General features: G+C 28.6%; 1 protein-coding gene across 1 annotated transcript in view; it reads left to right on the top strand.

Moving 5' to 3' along the window:
- Positions 1-21,959, top strand: part of LOC129962042 (uncharacterized) — a 36,016-nt gene extending 14,057 nt beyond the window's left edge. The window contains exons 7-12 of the mRNA XM_056075730.1: positions 1,471-1,568; positions 3,634-3,814; positions 4,642-4,769; positions 11,102-11,301; positions 15,929-16,094; positions 20,849-21,959. Of these exons, the coding sequence (XP_055931705.1) occupies positions 1,471-1,568; positions 3,634-3,814; positions 4,642-4,769; positions 11,102-11,301; positions 15,929-16,094; positions 20,849-20,936 (861 nt within the window). The 3' untranslated portion in view covers positions 20,937-21,959. The remainder of the gene's footprint in view (positions 1-1,470; positions 1,569-3,633; positions 3,815-4,641; positions 4,770-11,101; positions 11,302-15,928; positions 16,095-20,848) is intronic.
- The last annotated feature ends 434 nt before the right edge of the window (positions 21,960-22,393 follow it).

Genomic DNA, 22,393 nt, shown 5'->3' with positions numbered 1-22,393 from the left:
AGCTTTATATAATCAAAACTCTCTGGTCTCGGACTGAAGTATTCAAATGTGCAAAAAAAAATATTCTTTTAATGTGATCACTACTTCATTTAACGTTATTGATTCGAAAGGAAAATTTGACAAGTTTTAATTTTCAGCCAGAATTAACGGTAATGGAATTTCTTGCGCCATTTGTAAGAAAATACTTCATAGTCATCTTTCTAATGGGAGAGGGTTCACATTCTTTCGTATAGATTAGAGAGGTCTAGATTTGTTTCGACGAGCAGCTCGGCTGCCAGAACTGGTTTGAAATCAGTCAAACATCCATAAAATGCCATCGCCTGCGAATGCATTACAATGGCAAAGAACTGATTTAAGTTTTAAAGACAAAATTGGAACTTTTATCAGGCGTAAAACTTTTCGAAAATAAGTCAACTCAATTCTGCGTCGTAATTGAAAATTTCATATCCTCTTCTTTGCAAAATTTCGAAAAAACGTGAGCTTTTTGTGAGTAATATCAAACAATAAAACATAGAGTAACTCTGTTGGTTGTGACAGATACAAATTTGTTGAAGATAACCCTCCAACAAATGCTGGAATGTCAAATACTTGATATTTTCAAATCTTGTGTAAGAATCATTGAATAAATTTTGAAAACAAAAGTAAAGTCAATATATAAGTGAACCGTTAAGGAATAATTATCGGTAAATAAACATCCGTGAATACTGAGATAAGTATTTTTCCCCTTGACATAGTAAAAATGCATTGATTTTACTCAATTTGCTTATAATTATCAGTCTGTTAATGTTATCAAAGTCCCTAAATCTCGAGATAATATCGCATTAAACGACATCTACTGTATTTGCTGTGTCTGATAAATCTAAAAAAAAAAATGTAGCTTAGCAGCCTACTTGCTTTGAACCCGTATATAGAAGAAATAATTAAAATATGGAAGTTTTGGTTTCGCTATTTTTTTAAGCAGCTGCAATTAAAGTTAGCAGATATTACCAAATAACACTACGAAAAATAAAAGATAAAAAGTGTTCTTCTCCATTCCTTTAAGAGTCTTAACTAAAGCAAATGCATTCCACTTCGCAGCAGTCTCAAGAGTGCTTACTGTAATCGTCGGTCCACCATCTCAACCAACGATGTGCTTCGTGCACGGTATTGGGGTGGAACTCCGTAACCCAATGTAATCGTCGGTCCCTATTACAGCGCCTGACCTTAAATCTAAATGTGCGATAATTCAATCATTCTTTTCCATTTTCTGATCAGATTCTATGCTAATTCGCACTGGATAATCTTGAAAGAGGTTTAGAATCACAATTCACATTATAAGGAAAGAACATAATCACTTTAGTAAAATAAAATTCCTGAATACTTTTCAGCGAATATCAATCATTACTTCCACTAAATTAATTATCGTTAAATAAAAGAAAGTTTCTTCGTTTGCTTTTGCATTTCATCATTAGATGTCTTTCTTTTTTTCAGTTAAACAATTCCGAAGATTCATTCGGGGAATTTCGAGAGAGATTGGCAAGCTTAGGTACAGAGTATGCATATAATAATAGCAAGAATTTGAAAATTGAGTAAGTGTTTAGGTGTTCTTGTTTCTAGTTCTTTAAATTATTATTTTGCTTCCATTTATATCTATATGCATCATGCAAACATTTCAAGAAGTATTAAATGAACTTTTTTTAGTTTAAGGAAAAATAAAGAGAAAGGTGTCATGCTCTTCAGTTAATTTTTTTTTTAAACTGAATAATTTTTATAAAATCCATTTAAATGAAAAAAAAAACATATCATTCATATAAAGTATTTTCTGTGACAAAGAACTTAGGAACAAAGTCTGTGCAAAATAGGAATTAATAATTTTAATGCATAAAACTTTAATCAGTTAAAAAGTAATAAATACAATTGCAAAATCTAACAATTTTCTTCATCATTTGAATAATGCAAAACTAAAAAAAATACTTAAAAATTTTTTTTTCAGAATCCTACTTTACAAAATCGATTTTAAAGTTACTCGTGTTCTAAAAGGGGGGATGGGGAGTTTTTAAAAATATTTTATTTTATATTTCCTAATCCAGAAAGTGGGAAATATTGAATATCTATAGTATCAAATTCAAAACACATAAAAAAATACTTAAATGAACGATTAAACTTTCAATGTATATATTTCCAATGCATAAAATTTTCAACGTATATACTTTTTTTCATATATTTTCAATGATAAAAAAAATTTTTACTTGGATTTATAAACGAAACAGAAAATATCTGATGTAGTGGATGCCTTTCGATCCAAGCGAAAAGGATAAATATCCAGAATGCTTTAAAAATTATTCTATTCTATAAAAATACAAGGACAACATAAAAAAACAGACTATACAACATCATTCGTATTATTCAGTTCGTATTGGACTAATCTTTGTCGATGCAGTTTCGTGGACTGATGGTGGTTTTTCTTCTAGTTCCTTCTCATCGTTATTATCCTCATGTTGTATTCATGAATGACAAATTGTTCCTTCTGTAATAATTTTTAGCTGTCCCCTAATTTATGCCAGCGTTAAACCAAACCAGCGCAAAATTTTCTTCAAAAATATATGCTAATTTTTCAATGAATCAAAATTATCCTCTTGATTAGTTATAATAAAGACTTAATGCCGTATCGCCTGGATATCGATACTGAATAATACAAGAGAGTTATGACCACAAGAACCGGAGGATTCCCTATGTATTTAAATACCAGGATCTATTCCACGCTATTTTGATCAGTACAACCGGTTGATCGTTACATCCATGATTATAACAGCAATATGTACTATAAATTAAGCTCCCTTTTATCATAATTACAAATAACAAACGAAAAAGAAACCACCTGATTTTTAAAATGTCCAATTAAGCTCAGATATTAGGCTTCACTATCATATTTTTCCATTAAGTTATTCAATTTTTAAGTAATAAGCACTCCAAGATCCCCACTTTAATTAGTTATATTAACGTTTTCTTTTTAAAGCAGAACGAAGGCTATTATCGAGCCTCATAAATCTGAACCTTGGTCAGATGAAGAGAACAATGCAGGATCCGGCACATTTCCTTACCAAAACGTTGTGTTTTTCAATTATTATATTCACATACACGCATTGTACAATTAATATACTCAAAATTTGATATAAAATATTTCTGATGAATAAAATCATCGACAAATTTTATCTATTCATATCTTAATTTTTTTTTTTTTTTTTGAGTTATCGTGTTTACATGCTCACAAATGCTTAGACAGACAAATTTTACCCAAAATGTCATAATTTAGACATTAAAACTTTTTGTATTTTCTAGCTGTATTAAAAAAATACATGCCGACTGAATTTCAAAAAGGAAGATTTAAAGAACAGATCAAAGATATTAGAAGAATTTCATCAAAATCTTAAAGATGAATAGTTTGAAAATGTTTTTTTTAGTTTATAGAAGCGAGAAAGTAAAAAAAATGAATAGGATACAGTTTTGATAATATATTAAAAGGGCTACACAAACGGGAAACTATTAGAAATAGCTGTCTTGTATGAAATTCTTGTAATATACTTTCATTACAACTTCTTATTGATTATATATAAATACTTACGTCCCAACTTAACATGTATGCATCTATTGCAGCTCATCACAGGTGCATATTGTCAGAGTATCAGCAGTCATAGGCAAGAAAGACATTTTATATGTGATGGTAAAAATTCAACATGCGAAAAATGGTAAAGCCATTTTTACTTGGAATCAGTTGGGGCACATTCTAAAAGAATATTCCTCTCGCTTCAGTTCTGAAGTTAAAAGAGGTTATTGGGTAAACATGCTTCTTTCTTATATAATTTGATAATTCGCTATTGTTAGAATGTCAACTTTTTAAATTTGATGTATGTTTTTACTTTGATTTGAAACTTACAAATTTTTCTTTTCGTATAAAGTGTGTCCTAAAATTAACGCAAGATTTGAATTTGCCTTTGTTCGTGCAGAAAAGTGTTGGCAATCCTATTAAAAAAAATCATTTAATAGCTGATAGTTTAGGGTTAGTAAAAAGGGAGCATTACACGATAGAACAACGTGTTTTCATTGTTGAACAATATTTCAAAAATTATAAAAGTCTGACGGCTACAATTCGAAAATATGAGAATTGCCCTTCACTAGATCGTGTGATTTAACACCATTGGATTTCTTTTTTATTGGGTTATTTGCAGTCGAAGGTCTATTCCACAAAGTATAGTGGATTGTAGGTGGAAATTCAACGCTGCATCAACAAAGATCAGTCACATTTATGCAAAATGGTCATGGAAAATTTCGACAAAAGAGTGCGTATATGCCAGCAGAGCCATGGCTATTTGCCCTATGTATTACTCCATACATAACGCTATCCTGTGCACTTTACAATTCAATAAAAATATAACAATCTAAAGAAAAAAAACTGTGTTTTTTTTATATAATTCCAATCTTGCATTACTTCTAAACATGTTGTTTTATCGTGTAACTCTCAATTCTTTTCTAGCCCTAAACTATCAATTATCAAATGGTTTTTTTAATAGGGTTGCTAACACTTTACTACACGAATGGTGATTTTGGAACACCCTTTACAAAGGTTGTATTTTATTCCATATTTCTAAACAAGTAATCTTTCAGATAAAACATTGCACAGAAGAAACTCATCAGAGAAAGTGGGCTAATATTATAATTTATGCCATCGCACCAGTACTTTGTTGCATTTGTCTTCTAATATGGAACTGGAGAAATACTCCTTTCTCTCGGATGTAAGTAAAATTCTATTTGATCAATTACGGCAGATATTTTCGCAAACCCACCCTAAAAACGTGCTTTACTTTTCTTACTTTTTTCTCAAGTATATAATTGATAAAGAAACATATCGCTCAAATAATCACACTGCTATAAAAATGTTTCTGCATATGATAATTTTAATGACTGAAATACCAATTTGTGCAACTGTAACTATATTGTAGAGCGTTTAGGTAGATTTAGAAATAAATTTTTTCACACTCTTTTTTACTAAACGACCATTTTTATGAAGATGAATGTTTTAAATCAATTGTTCCTTCACTTCTTGATATACTAGAATATTGAAATTTGGCATGAGAACAATACATTTTGTCTTTATATTTTCAGTGTTTACCCAATTAGAATAATACGCTTTACAATACTGCTGCAATATATTTTGGGAATCATCTGAGATTCAGAATATCGGATAACTTCGTAGAGATCTTGTATACTATCTCGTGCTAATTGGGAGAACTAGTTATTTGGTTAATAATTAAATTTTGATTTCATAAAAGTTGTGCTAATTGATAAAAAGGTCGGAAAGAAAAAAATTATTTCAAGATTTTAAATTATTTATTATAAATTAAAAATTATAAACTGAAAAGTAGAAAATAATGAAAAAAAAAAATCTTCTTTAATGCACTGATTTAAACCCGCTTTTAGAAATATTTTATTCAGTTTATTTATTTCGATTGTTATTAGGCATTAAAATAACAGGAAAAATTATATTCATTTATGCACGAATTTGGAATTCATTGGATTTGTTTTACATCCCTAATGTTTTTGTTTTTACAAATGTTTGAATTAAAAAGCCGACTCAAAATTAGCCACTATTGCGTGTTCAATTGTTTTTATTAAACGAATCACTCTTTCTTAAGTCAGATAGATCAACCACTTTTTGAGGCTACTTTGAATTTTGAGAAACCTCTTATTTTACATGCGTTTAATTGTTTTAACTAAGTATAAAGCAATAAATAAAACTTGAGCACCTTTCTAATTTATTTTGACAAATACATTATGTTTATTTCACAACTGCAATAGCGTGGATCAATGACTCAAAAATGATAATCAAGCTTAATTTTAAAAAGAAATCTGAATTTTTTTTAGCTTTCTTCTTATGATTAGAATGTTTTTTTCTTTTTTTAGAAAAACTACTTATTTTTTAAGAGCCAGTCTAGACGGTCACGTCTTCTAGTAAAGGAAAAACACCATATGCGTTTTGGAAGTCTTCCTTTTGATCGATTGAGATAAAAATTCCAAGCAGACCTGCAATTTTAGTCTCAGACCAGACACTAAATTGCATATGTCTACGTAGCTGCATTTTTGAGATATTGCATATGCATATATCCAAATATCTCAAATTGCCATAAACATATAGAACGACAAAATTTGATAAAAATTTATAATTTTCATGATAAAAATCATAAGCCGAATTGCATCTAATTAATTCTTTGCGTTTTCAAGTCCACATGTATATTAGGGTAAAGCGAAAATGTTTATTTTTAGATTTTAGTGTGGTAATAATGAGTAAATTGCCTTTTAAGTTGAATAAAATTTTTGAAAATTTTGGTTACAATATTACATTAATCTAAAGTGCCAAAAAAAAGTTTGTAAAAATTGAAAAAATTGACAAATTTTAAAATGTGCCATTAAAAAATTTGTTTAGATTTTAGCTTGGTAATAGTAGGGGAAAGATGCCTTTTAAATTCAAAAAAAAAGATTTTTTTAAATTTGGTTGTAATAACCATTACAACTTGAGGTGCCGCAAAGATTAAAGTTCGTAAAAAAGAAAAATTGAAAAATTATAAACTTTGATAAAATATTTTTTACGAATTTTTCGTATATATAATGTTACAAAAGATGGTTTTAAATACATGAAGAACGGTTAAGAGTATTTTCCATTGACGGATTTCATTCAAATTTTAGTATAAAAGTTCAATTTTGATGTAAAAATAGCGTACCAAATTTAGAATTATCTAGCTGGGTATATTTTTTTATTACCATGTTCACAGACAGAGCAATGAACAATCTTGATTGATTCTAAATAAATTTTTTTCTGGATAAGAAAAATTTCAGACGTACAGATTATCAAAATAAGTAGAGATTCATCCTTTCATACGTAAAGATTCATCAAAATACATACTCAAGACGTAGTGATTCATCATTTCAGACGTAGAGATCTGAATTTCTAACTCGAATGTATATGATAAAAAACAAATGCAATACATTTAGACTTCATACTGGTACAAAGAATTACGCTACTCTGTTACTGGTACACAGAATTACCCCACTCTGTTATAGGTGCAAATAATTACCCCACTTGCTTTGAAATTCGTAATTTAGAAATATTATCGACTTATGAAAACCATCACGATCAGTACATGACTGACTTCTCAGACGTAAAACTCCCTATCGGCGATAGACCCAAAGGGAGCACTACAAACAGGGAAGCAAGAACCAACCACCATATCAGAAGCTTCTCATCCTTATACTTTAGATTTCGCCGGATAAGATTCCTACCATTATTAAATAACTAATTCTGATGTACTTTCATAGTAAGTTATAAAAATCCATCTCAAATTAAATGCGTGAATAAGCAAAAAAGTTTTAAAAAATCCATTTCTGAAATTATATTTTTGCATTAAAGATAAATAAACAGTTTGAATATTCATGCTTCAAGCCGAAAAGTTAACCATGTGATTCTTGATAAACCTAATTTCAAACCGAAAAATTATGACAATCCAAAAATTATATGAAAAAAATTCCTCGAGAGGTATTTTAAGATGAGTATCGTAATTTTCAACCTTAATTTTGTCTAACTTCCATATTATATAAAAAGCGTTTGCCCTCGATAAGACAGGTTTTCACAGGTCACAGCAAATATTCTGCGGGATTATGTAATACGAATGTAGAATGAAATGGTCTTTTAGTGCTAAAGTCTCAATTCTATCATTCAAGATGGAGTCTGCATTTAAAAAAAAGTCAGATCCAATATCTAAATAATATCAAATGAAATTCAAATTTTCAAACCATGGGTAATAATAAATGCTCCTTTACAAGCTAAGAAATAATATTACTAATGCAAAAATCAAAACAAACTAAGAGCTGTTCAAAATATTTTAATATAACGAACGTGCCTGCTTTAAATGTTTTTAATTAGAATTCCAATTTATTTCATTTTTTTTTCTCTGGTTTTTTGCAATGACTGTTAACATAATGTTTGAATATACATAATTCTATAATTTCGATTCATTTTTAATTAAAAAATAGTTTAAGTTAAAACTAAAAGTTAAGTGCAGTCATTAATTTTTAAATTTTATATTTCACTCAAAATTTTTTTATGTCGTGCAATATATACAATCAAAAAAGTTATAAAAAGTCTTTATTTTTTTAAAGAATTTCGAACATTTTAGATGTAAACATTTTCATTCGACATTTTGAACATCATTTTTATGTTCAAAATGCTATATACTGATTCTTTTCATATATAAATTACTTATTTATAATAATTATTTGTAAAATCAAAAAATATAACTATTGTTCATTTATTAAAATTAACTGATATTTAATAATTAAACATAATTTATTGAAATACAAAATTGGAAAAAAATATTCAACTGCCATTTTTAGTTTAAGAATTGTCATTTTCTTTTGTTGTACTCGTTTTTTCTTATTTTAAATTTTGAAGAAATAAATGTTTTTTTTTTTTTTTTTTTTTTTTTTTTTGCGATTCTACCTGTTTCGAATTAGCAAAGTTCCATGATAAAAGAAAAGCATTGGAGTGTTAAAATTCCTAGCCATATCTTCTTAATTGCTTTCAGGACATTTTAAAAATTCTACATAGCAAAATAAACTTTTTTTATTATCACTCAAGAAGAGTAAAGGTTAGAATTTTGCCTTGATATCTCGACCTTTGCATGACTAGTGATAAAAAATACTAGACATAAGAGGATCTCATCGCTCTTTAAACATTCGTAAGTGTCCGCCTACATTAAAAGAACTATTTTGGATAAAATTCTAGATGGATTTTTTTTTATTGCCACGTGTCAGAAGGCTTTTCATAATACTAAAGTAGCTTCGTTTTTGTTTTTATTACATGGAAAATAGAATGCAATAACAATTTTGGTTAATTAATAAAGCACTAAATATAAGCAGAACTTAAGTGAAAGCAAGATTGTGGTTCTGAAGATATTATTATACTTGGTAAAACCAGCCTACAACAAAATTTCTTTTGCTAGTTGGCTGCGTATTAAAATTAATTTGATACAAAGCATTTAATGGCAGTGCGTAATTCAGTGAAATAAAATAGGTAAAATCAGTAACATTGTATTCCATCAAATAGATTCACCTCTCAGTAATTCAATTTTTGTCGTTAGGAGGTATTAGTATAATTTATATTTATATTTGAATGAAGAATGTATAGTTTATTGAACGTATATCAAAGATTGCAATTTTTCAATCATGCATAATTTTAAGAATGGATATGTTAGGCTATATGTTAGGGTATTGAAAGTATATCAAAAATTGCAATTTTTCAATCATGCATGATTTTAAGAATGGATATGTTAGGCCACCTGTCATGCTATTAGTATATCACTTATCCTTAACCATTAAATGGACTAACAAAAATCATTGCACCATCTGAAAACAACTTTCTTGAACATTCAATCCTTTATATATATATATATATTTGACAGCAAATGTCTGTTCATAAAACACCTATTGATTACAAAAATTAAATTCTTATTCATTGAGCATGGAATATTTATTTTTATAACTTTTAAAAATGAGACCAGATATATTTTTTTATTTTTATTGCATTTTGTATGTGTGGAATTTTTTTTCTATCATTGGCACGAAGATAAATTTGATTTTAAAAAATCTGGACGGTTATTCTAATCAGATCCCAAGATTAAACTGTAAAAGAAAAACTGTGTGCATTCATTTCTTCTTAATTCAGTAGTCTCGTGGTTTTTTCCATCCCTTAGAACTTTGAGCAAAGAAAAAATAGATTGTTTCCTTAAATTCTTAATAATTTTGAACCCTCTGTAATGGTTCCTAGGTCACTTGTTCTGCTTGCCCCACTCTATTTACGCCACTGAAATGAGGCATGATTATACTCTGACATGGAGTATCTCAGGAGCTGGATACAACTGGGGGTAATCGGTCCAATCGACTAAAGCCTGGCCTTACTGTCAGCTTGAGTTGTCTTTATTCTAAATAATATAATTTCTAGACTCCCTTGATTACATATCTCCCCAAATGATGCCAAAAAATGAAATCAGATTCCTTAAATTATGCATGTAATTTTCAATTCTATCATATTTAAAACGGGTTCGATAGTAAAATTCATTTGTTGACAATTACTATCGTTTTTTCTACATCTAATTACATTTCGCATATGCACCAACAATAAAATGCATCACGAACAAATATATGAATGAATGCATAATATCTGGAACAAATTAACAAATTCTGAAATGGCATTAAAAAAAGCAGACGATTCGCATGCGACTGATAATTTTCTACAGTAATAATGGATTTCATCTTCAAACAGTTGCATGTTTAGAAAATATTAGTCATTATTCTTATCGATTCTTTAATATTAGTGCCCAAATATGTGAATATATATAAAAAAACATTGCTTAAATTTTATTGAAATATTGTTAGCACCCATATTTAATAAAATTTCTATATATCATTCAATAATTGAAAGAAGGTGAATCAATTGCAGATAAACATCTTGCATGTTTTATTTCTATACCGATGCATCATGGGGGAAAAAATCCCCACATATTTAGAATAGTGGAAATTTTATTTTTGTTTGAAAAGAAAACGCAAACAAACGGAATTTATGAAATCCTGTTTTGAATAAACCCTCTCTTTTACTTTTAAACAGTTTCATCTCCAGCGAATGCCTTACAGATAGTTTCTTCCGATAGCAATAGGATGGATTTTATAACAGAATATGTGCAAACATTATAAACTCTATGACCTATTTTTCAGCGATGTAAAGTCAAATTAAACAGAGTAAAACCTTATTCAGATGTTATAGAGGACTTAATAACGTTTCATTTAAGCAAGGTATCTTTCCAATAAGTAATAAAAAAAAATTATTGCTGTTAATTAAGAAATATTTAAATTTTCTTACATTAATGTAGGATGGCATTGTAGCAATAAAAAAATTATTAATTAAAGAATTAATAATAAAAAACTGATCTATCATTAAAATTACATTTTTGATTCTTAATTTTTTTAAAAAAATAGCATTTATAATCTTTAAAAAAATAACCTTCTTTTTTTAAAACAGTTTTTCAAAAAAAATAAAGATGGCCATCATCAGATCCAAAAAAGATCTAATGGCTCCAGAAGAAGACAATGAATATGTCTCTAATTACGTTACAAATACAGTTCCAAAAGTTCGCATCACCAATGACGAAGGTAGACGTTATACTTGGAATAATGATGAGGGCGCTCTATCAAGTGGAGCAGAACAAGACTCAGACATTGGTAAGTAGCTGTATTTCAAACTAAAAACATGAGATAAAAGGAAAACGGTGAAAAAAGTAGCAGACATTTGAAATGTATGGCGTTTTGAAGAATTTTATAGAATTTCTAATGCTTTTCTTATTCCATTTTTAGATTAGCAATATAATAAGTGTTGCAATACAGTAAAACAAGAATTCTCAGATAAGATTTGATGAATGCTTGCGTTAGAGTTTTCATATTAATAATATTACCAAATTTAATAACTTCCTTTAGAAATCTTACATTAAAATTTTCCTGCTTTCTTTTATATGTGATTATTATGAACATTTCTGCCTATTTATGAGATTTATGATAATAAATCGGGTTTGTTTTAGTTATAATAAAGTCTCGTTCTGAAGTAACACATGATCACCATAGACGTTCTTACTGGACTTACCAAAAATAGTTTTCCAAAATTTGCATCTATCCCACCCATGTTCTTTATATCCATTGCTTGCATGAATGAAAATGAAGTGCAAACGATCAAAACTTGAGGAACGTGCGACTTACCTGTCAACATCTGTGAGTGAGAAGTACAAATATTTGAAGCTTGTGGTGAAATCTTATAAGCCAGTTAACAACTACGCTACCCAATCAATTGCTTTTGTATTGTGGTCATGTTACTGGATTGCGAACCACAAGGTCCCGGGTTGTATCCTCTCTCATGCCAATTCGCCACATTTTTGACCTCGGACGATGAACCTTTGCCCTTCGTACAGCTGTTGTGACACCATCTACCCACAACAAACCAAAGTCGTCAGATTCACTTGACCCAGCAAACCAAAGTCGTCAGATTCACTTGACGCAGCAAACCAAAGTCGTCAAACTCACTTGACGCAGCAAACAGCATCAGCAACCACTCATCCACACATGCTCGCCGCAATTCAAATGCTCAAATGGGTACAGGCGCATTAGAACCAACAGCTAACCATCACCACTCAACAGCCATATCGTTCGTCTCACCTCCGACTCACTGGTGGGAGAGTCTGTGGTGAAAGCTTAAAAGCCAGTTAACAACTACGCTACCCGAGCAATTGCTTTTCTATCGTGGTCCTGTTACTGGACTGCGAACCACAAGATCCCAGGTTCTCTTCTCGATCAATACAATCCGCCACAAGCTTATCTCTTTTTCTTTTTCTTTTTTTTTTCTTTGCCTGTCTGTCATGTTTGAGTTCGATATCCTGCAGGCATTTATCATTGCTCTTTCGTTAATTAATAGTGTATATGAATTAGTTGATAAAAGAAAATACCGACTGAAATGCTTAAAAAAACTGCTTCAATTTTTCTTAAAGATGAATGTATAGTGGCTCAAACAATTGAGAGTCCACCTTACTTTTACTTGATAAAACCGACTTTCAATATAAATTACCGATAAGTGCAAACATGTTTTTTTATTTTTATACATAATAAAGGGTTTAATTTGAAGTAAAAATAAAGAACAATAAACGAAAAAAATTCTAAATTCAAAAGTTTTAGAAGTATTTTAAATAAACATAAGCAAATTTTTGCCTCAAAAATTTGAGAATACAGAAGGTGTTCGCAGATTTTTAACTACTACTAAATATTTTTTTTCACTTGACTGGTACTTTAATGTAATTTTGTGTAATCTTTTCTGAAACCTTTTCAAATATCATTTTTGTGTAAATAAGCTTGTTAAATGAACTTAAAGCCAAACTTTTAATTGGAAAATGACTCCTCGAAGAGAAACCAATACTCAGGTAAGGAAATTCGGATGAAGATTATTTTTAAAAAAAGTAACATCTTATCATGAAATAGCTGAAATTGTTGGTACATTTGTGAAAAATACACTTGTGTTCAAAAAATCATAGTAAAATTTTAAAATGATGGATTGATGGAAAATAAACGTGAAAGAAGAAGGATAGATATTCTGAGTGATGACGAAAAAAAAAATTGAAAGAAATCGCGATTGATCCTAACGCAAGTGCAGTCAAACTTGCTGCAGAAACTTTTCAAGTCATAATCAGAAATGTAAGTGCTGAAACTGTGCTAAATATAATTAGACAACCTGGATGTAAAAGTCGAGTTGCTAGAAAGAAACCGTTCGTCGGCTTGCTAAATCAGAAAAAGCGTTTGGAGTTTACAAAAACTCATCAATTCAAGACCAATAACTTTTGGAATAAAGTTATATTTAGTGATGAAAGTCAATTCAACATTTTTGGCAGTGACGGCCGTCACACCGTATGGAGAAAGCCCAATACCGCTCTGGATCCAAAACATTTACGTCCTGCAATCAGACATGGTGGTGACTCTGTTATGGTTTGGGGTCGTTATGGCTTCATCCGGGGTAAGAAATTTAGTTTTTATAGATGGCATTATGAGCTTTATGAGATACTTGGATATATTTCGCACCGATCTATGCTAAAAATTTGTGTTTAGATAGAAATTTCATTTTACAACAAGACAAAGATCCAAAACACATTGCACGTATGTTGTATCTTTTTCATTGCAAACAGAAGTTACACACACTACCACAGTCTCCCGATATCAATGTCATTGAATATATGTGGGCCACACTCGAAACAGTGGTCCAAAAACACAAAATTAGAAATAAAACCCATTTAAAACAAGTGTTGCAAGAAGAATGGGGCAAAATATCTTCAGATACCACAAAAAATTGATCGAAATCGGTAAAACGACGTTTAGTGGCCGTTATAAAAACCAAAGGACAAGCAACTAAATATAGACACTTTCTTTGTATGCGAGTAATTACAATATTTCATTGGCGTATTCTCAATTTTTTGATGCAAAAATCTGCATATGTTTATTTAAAATGCTTCTGATACTTTTCAATTTAGAAGTTTTTCGTTGATTGTTCTTTATTTTTACTCTAAATTAAACCATTTGTTATGCATAAAAATAAAAACATGCTTGCTCTTATCGGTAATGTGTTATTTATATTGAAAGTCGGATTTATGAAGTAAAAGTAAGGCGTACTCTCAATTGTTTGAGCCACTGTATATTGACTCTCTACAAGTCAAATCATTTGACCTAATGCTACGAAATCTGTCTTTTCAATGGCCTTAATATTTTATATTTTCCCGTATACGTAATATACAAAGAGAAAGCATTGTAATAGCTAAAAATTAAATTTGAGACTTTATATAATTTCCGTTTCAGACTTTTATAAGTCCAAAAAACTCATATATCGAATTATATCTGTCTGTCTTTGAACATGATAATTCAAAAATGCTTTGAACTAGTCGAATGCATTTGATGTAAGGCATTTGGATCAAATTTGTAGATATATATTAAATTTTGGACAAATTTCACAGGTAGTTTGTCTGCTTGTAAAGACTATACAAATATTAATGAAGTTTGATAGTTTTTGTATATAGAAATGATTCCTCCGTTATGAATTCTCGCATTCAAGAAATTTTATTCAACTTACAATAAAAAAAAGTATTAGTGAAAAGGGAAAGATCATCCTTTTAATTTTCCAGTTTTCAATTAAAGAAAACTTGACTTTCTTTAAAAACTTCACGTAGCTGGTTCCGTGGTAAGCAAAAAATGGTAACAATTTTTTTTTTTGTGATGTTTTGTAGTGAAAATTTAAGAAAATCATAAAAGCAATCTTATTAAAAAGTAATATAATTGTTTAGAAAAACTTTTTATGAATCAAACATAGAACTTTTTGTTTACACATACTAATGATTCAGAATTCAAAATGCTGTTGCGCTTTTGTTTCATTTTTTTCATTTTTAATTTATTGTCTGTAAATGGCAGTATTGTCAGTAAATTTAAGTGTATTTCAAACTTTTGATCCTGTTTTAAATTAATGTCTGACGTAGATTCGGATTATTAAGTTTTATTTTAAACATTGAATAGAAAGTGATTAAATTGAATAACTTCTGAGATTCTGAAAGAATATATATTCACACTAAAAATGCAGTAAATATCTTTAAAAAAAATAAAAAAAAAATAAAAAAAACTTCGACGTTGTATTGGGAGATTAGATTTTATAAATAGAAAATACTCTTTATTGTAAGAAAATGCAGTGGAAGCAAGTGAAATTTGTGACGAACAAAATATTCAAACATTAAGCATGTTTGGAATGGAAATTTATCAACAAAGAAAATTAAAACTAAACTTAATGTATACGGAATAATTTTAGGCAATAAATACATAAAAAATGCATATTATCAGAGGCTACTCAAATTAACAAAATTCACTACAAATTATTGAACCAAAAAATACAAAAAAAACTTATTAAATTCGTTTTGTTTTCTTTTTTACAATAATTTTAGATAAATTAAAAGTGAAGAAAATAATGAAAACAAATACTTTGTTTTTATATAAAAATACAAAATCGTAAATAAATACACAATTAATTTTAAATCAATTTTTTTTTATTTTAAAAAATGTTTCTGTAGCAAATAACATCTATTTTCAATCAAACAACTTTTCTTAAAATTAAAGCAAGTGATATTTTAGAGAAAAATGAGTGTAGTAATTTTTGTCGCTCATTATAACAGTTTATATTACTAAGCACGGCTATTAAAAAATATTGTAAAGTAATTTCTTCATAAAATCCCCTAAATTGTGTTTTCAATGATTTCGTTATCACTCATTTTGTTTTTTATATTTGTAGAAGTTTTCAATAGAAGGGATTTACGAAGAAGCAGCAGTAGCCTAAGCAATACGAAAGTATCAGGAAGTGCGAGAAGCTCATCAAGATCCTTGAAGAGGCCCGAAATTAATATGGCTTTCAAAAATGAAGAATGCATAGATGACATACAGAATATTCCTGAGACATCGTAAGTTTTTTTTAACAATATAATGCATAGATTAAATGTTTTTTATTGAGCCAAAAAAAATAAACATAAAGCCGAATAAGGAAATATATTTTAGAAGTAAAATGCAAGTATTCAAAATGGCATAAGGTACCTTTATTTATCATTTCTGTAAATGCCATTTTAAGAATTAAATAGAAATGTGGTTTTTCAAAACATATCAGAAAGCAAATAAAAAAAACCCCAATAATTTATAAATAATTTTCAGATAGATCACAGCAATCTTTTATGGCACCTGGCACTACCAAGTTTTCGGTTTCGGAGAATTGGAAATTGAGACTCGATACCATTGCAAATATACCATTTATGCAAGCCAGTTGCACATTAAATTTGCCATAATGTGTCATACATCAGCATATGGTAGTGATATTTAAACTTGTATTCCGGTTCGTGGATTGATTATTATTAACCAATAGATGCCATTAGCTATAAGTCTCATCCGAAAGTAAACCTAGTGTAGTTTTGAACAAAAGGAATACACATAGTCGATTTTTTTTTATATGTGATAAGGAACTATACAAAACGACCTTATTTAACTCTCTATGTTCATTTGAGTTCAGGTAACTCGAAATACTGGAGCATCCGGATTTCTCTTCAGGAAACAGTAAAAATTCCTTGTCCCACTCAAAAATCGCAATTACATATTCGGGTTCATAAGTGGTTGATATTGTTACAAATCTGTAATTTTGCAACCCGGTACGAATAGTGTCATCGTGAGAAAGACCATTGTAAGATCGGTCCTGTACGTGCTGAGATCAATGAACTTAGAGCTTGGCGACAGACTTGGCGAGCATTTAGCGGCTTGGCGATAAATTTGGCGAGTTTGGCGACTAAATGGATAGTACCGGAAAGTTCGAGAACTTTCAAGATCCATCCACTAACAACCGAGATGCAGCCAGGTACGCCCTGATTGGTCAGAAGATTCTAGCCCCGCCTCCCGGAACTATAAAAGACGGGCACTCGGAAGCTACGAGGTTGCTTGGTCAAGAGCTCTCACCCCCTCCACCACCCATGCTACCACCAGGAGACCGGACGCTGAAGAAGATCACTCACCAGATTGCCGCAGTCCAAGGCACATCCGATGCCAAGTCTACATGCTACTAGGAAGGAGATAGCCCGGCTTCGCCGGGCGGGTGCTCCATAATCCCAAATCTTGCTACGAGGTTGAAGTCGTGTGGATCGTAAAAAGAGGCGGTGTGTGGTGAGAGTCGGAGTCGCCGACACGTAGAGGTCTTGGAGGATTAGACAGCAAGAAAGCTGCTGAACTATAGCAATTAAATGCGCTGAGTAATTACAATTGAGTGGCGGTATTTGTTGTAGAAGAAAAATTTTGTAACAATATAGAAAGGAGAATCCCGCTTAGCTGATGAATACTAAGTAAATGTATGCTAGGACATTTTAAGAAGTTATAATAATTGTCGGTGTTTTCAGTATTATTTAACTTCGGTGTTTCTGCAACAATTTCTGAAAATTTTATCTCACGAAGATGATTTATCTTATCACCTGAAAGAGTAAACAATTCTCAATTTAATTAGTGCAATTACTGTTTGAAAGAAGTCAAAATCTTCGAAAAAAATACCGATCATAAAAGTTTTAACAGACGTCGCAGGCGACGAATGACATAGCCATCAAGGCATTTGTGAAATGAATTGAATATTTGGATTTTTAAAAAAATAGAGACTCTTGACCAAATTAGAAAAAAAATTTCCCATCTTACCTTACTAATATTCCAATATTTTTTTATATATCCTCCTCCTTATTTTTTTTCCTCTCAAAACACTTCTATATTCTAAATTAAATTCTGCTACTATCATCAACCTTGTCTACTCATAATGTTCAAAATTCAAGTTAAATTGCCTGTGTGAAGCAGTTCCAGGGAAAAGAGAGTACAGACTTATGAGTCAAACTCTCCCGACTAATGTTCCATCAGATATCATTTACTATGCAATGTTTCGAATTATTTTTACAAATCTTCAAATAATCCTAATCATGGTAAAAAATCATTTAAAATTACAGATGACTTAGAAAGAAAAAAAAGAAACATTATGTGGTCTTTTCAGATCAGGCACATAATCACCAAAACGTTTCGTGTCATGGCAATAAAAAATATCATATGAAACAAATTCTATTGTCTTTGTAGCAATGAGCTTGGGGGAGGGGAAGAATTGAAACCTCAAATGCAAAAATAAATTGCAGAATAGAATTTCTTCACATTTTGTTTACAAATACTATGGAGTACAAGAAAAATTTTAGGTAACATGACAATTAATTTAATAGATACTTTTTAATTTATTAGGAACCATGTTTCCAGATTAGTTTTTAACAAAAGACCATTTTGTCTTTAGCAGTGCCATTTCTATTGTACTAAACTGTCACATATATTTTAAACAATTTTATATCTTTACATCTGATTGTCACTAGCAATATTTAATTAATTTTCATATTTATTCTTTAAGAACCATAAATAATGTATGGACAAAAGATTTATCGACAGTTTTTGAAAATCACTTAATTCAATTGATATCCTTATTTTAATTTTAAACAATGTTTCAGATAATAAGAGAACTTTGTGTATTGTATTATATAAATTTGTTTTGTATAAAAAATATTATACCTAGAAGTATTTTCATCACGAGCAATGACAAATGTATCAATTCATTAGCTAACCCAATAAAAAGAATTCAATTATGGTTTCAATGCTTATCCATATATTACTGAATACTCCTGAAATCATTGCAATAAAGTGTGACTTACCCTAATTCACAGAACAATTCATAATGTATTCTAATTTTTTAAGGCTGAAAAACAGATATTTCAGATGTTGTCAAAGTGATAAAAACAAATGATTAATTTATTCTATTGCATTTATGGTGATTTTTTTTAGGAATAAATTATAGTTATTTTTTGAAAATCATTGGTCCTTCTAACTGCAATATTTTATTTTAATCTAGGGTTTCTTATACTACTCGTCACATCTTCAAACATAATTTTATAAAAAAATTTAAAAAATAAAAATTTTCAAAAGCTTTTTTTTTTTTTTCGGATCCATCAATATTAATAATAAAACGCATTTAAAAACATTCAAGTTTAATTATTATAAAAAAATAATTAATTTTGATATATAAAATTAACATTTATCTTATTTATTTTCAAAGTTTCAATAAGCGAAAAAAACATCAGTGGAAGCTCTTTTCATCATCGCTGCACTTTTCAACAATCTCAATTAAATAACTATTAATTGCATAATTGCTGTAATTAAGGGAAAAATTATCATTTAATTAACTTAAAATACAAAAAATTATCTTTTGAATTTTCAGATGATTTAAAAATTATTTTTGTCAAATACAATGTTTGAATGCTTTACCAGGTAAAAACCAAAATTCTGATGAATCTTTAATTAATTAAAAATTTTAAAATGCTCCATGATCTAATTTCAAGTTCCCAAAATATGCTTATACTAAATTGTTAGCTCTGGATCCAATGATTTATGAGAGAGTGGCTTTTGTTCGAGATTTTTCAGCTTTGAGAGTATAGCATAATTTTTTCTAACAGAAATGACATTGTAGAAATATTTACCAATTAATAAAAGAGCAACAGAAGAAAAAGTTTTCCAACCCTAATATTAAAATTTTATAAATTATAATATATAATTTAATATACTTAATAAATCAATATATTTTATAAAGTATATTCATTATTAACTAGCAGCTCATATTATATACATTAATTTATACTTGGAATTATCATCTGTCTGCTTCCATGGCATTTTTTTAAAGGATTCATTTACTGCTTTAAAAAAAATATATATATCAGTTAGAATTCTTGTAAAAAGTGTCAGTCTGAAGCTGATGTAAAAAAGTATTTCAATGAACAAATTTTATTAATTGAAATAAAAATCTTTTTATTTCATAAGCTTCAGTCCATAAAAAAATAGATTTTAAAAACTTAGAACATCCAACTGAAGGAAATTGAAAATCCATTTAGGAAGCAATATTATTTATTTTAAAAACTATTTTAAATCTATTTTAAAAACTGAACTTTGTTAATTACAGGATTTAATTATAGAAAAAATACCGATTAAACAGTTTGATGAAACAATGTAATAAATATGAATTTATACGAATGAAATACACTAAAGCAAATTAAACATAAAAATTATGAAATTTAAAAAAAAATACATTTAAAAATTTCTTAAAACTAGGAAAGAAATCACATGATAATTAAATTGTTATCATTAAACAGATAACTCTAAAAAAAATTGTGCAATATTTAGTTCAGTTACTGCAGGAAATGCCAAATTTTCATTTAATAATTAATTAATTAAAACATATTTATAAATTTCTGTATTTTTCCAAAATATGTTTGTATTGAACTTGATAGCTGTAAGTACAATGGTCTGTTTTATAAGGTGCCAATATACAGGCATAAAGACAACAGTCACATTTCCTTTTAAATATGTGCAGAAATAAAACAATTCTTTTCTTGTTTTGTTTTCAATTTATGCTTGCATTTGCAACTGCAGAAAATAACTTTTCTTAAATAGGATAACAGAATGATTAAAAAATTGTATTAAGATGAAGAAAGGGATAAAAAGAGACAAAAAAGCTTTGATCTAAGAAGTTCGTCTATATCATTGAAATAGAAATGTTATTTATTACTTTGATATCATTCTTGAATGATTAAAAATATGCATTTACTATTTTTTTGCTTTTTTACAGAACTCCAGCAACAGAACATGCTTATGACACAGTAAACTCACAAAAGAGTCTCCTTAGCACAAATTCCACTTTTGAAACAAAGTTGTAAAGTAAATAGTGAAAAAAATATGCAAATTTTATAAAATGTGTATGTCTATATTTATATAGATATAAATATGTATATTAGGAATAATTCTGAAAATATTAAAATATGAAAGAACAAAATATTCACACAAGGAAAAAAAAATGTGAAACTATGCAAGAATTTTGAAATGCAGCAGTGCATATTGTGTTATTCATGTAAATGAAACAATGAGATATTCATGAATGATGATTATGATTCTGTTGTAGAAGATATGCTATCATGTGAAACTTTTTTTTCAAGTCCAGGAAAAAGTCACAAGGTAAATGTATGATCAAAATCTGAAATTTGTATAGTTCTATTATTTTCATTTTCAATTATTATTGTAAATACAAACAAATTAGATATAATTCAAGTACATAACAATTACTTCATTCAAAAAAAGAATTTCATCCCTTAATTGAGTGATCATGAACTGCCTGATTGAAAAACTAAATCTACTGAATAATTTTCTTCATATGTATTTAGCACATAATAAATTCATTAAATCTTAATGTAATATTTGTTAAAAAATAAAATAATAAGTATTATGAAAAATATATTTATATAGGCATTAGATCCAAAACTTGATAAATTTCTATTGATAAAAAATGCTCAACAATATAGTCATAACATTTTTAAGATATTGTATGATCAGAATATCAAACAATCCATTTTAGAGACAGTTAATATCTTGTGTTAATATGCATGCATCAATCTCACACATTAATTTAATAGCAATGTCTCCAAAATGGACATTTAATAAATATTAAAATTATGTTAGTTATGTATATGGATATTTATGCATATTTATGTTATAGTTATGTATATGGATATTTATGTTATAGTTATGTATATGGATGACTTTTGATGCTGTATTTAATAAATATTCCATGAAAAAAATTTGTTCACATGACATTAAGATACATCTAGCATGAACCAGAACTCGCATACATTGATTCTATTTCATTGTGTTTATGTTAATAAAATAAATAAATTGATGGTAATGAGATTTTAATAAAAAAATTTTATATATAAATATTTTGATTTCTTTGTATTTGCATTCACAGATAAATAATTCTAAACAAAGTATTAAAATTAAATATTTATTTAAAAGAATAAAAAACACATGCATATTTAAAAAAAAGCTAAAAACAATAGTGTAAAACATAACAAATTTTATAATAGCATATCATATAAAAACATAATCTATATTACACAGAAAATGGGATCAAATGTTTTTGTCACACTTTGAATGAATGCATTTTCATCCACATAATATAATTCATAAAACACATTTGATACATATATAAATCTTTCCTATATAAAAAAGATGAGAATAAATTATTTCCTTCAATCAAAGCAAAAGACTAGCAGATATGGCATGAGCTTTAATAATTGTTTTAAACTCCTATCATTAGAAGCTTATTAAACAATGTAATTTA

The sequence above is a fragment of the Argiope bruennichi genome, chromosome 2 (genome assembly GCF_947563725.1).
Source record: "Argiope bruennichi chromosome 2, qqArgBrue1.1, whole genome shotgun sequence".
Taxonomy (NCBI): Eukaryota; Metazoa; Arthropoda; class Arachnida; order Araneae; family Araneidae; genus Argiope; species Argiope bruennichi.
Note: the sequence above shows the minus strand (reverse complement) of the source record. Positions and strands in the feature narration are given on the sequence as shown.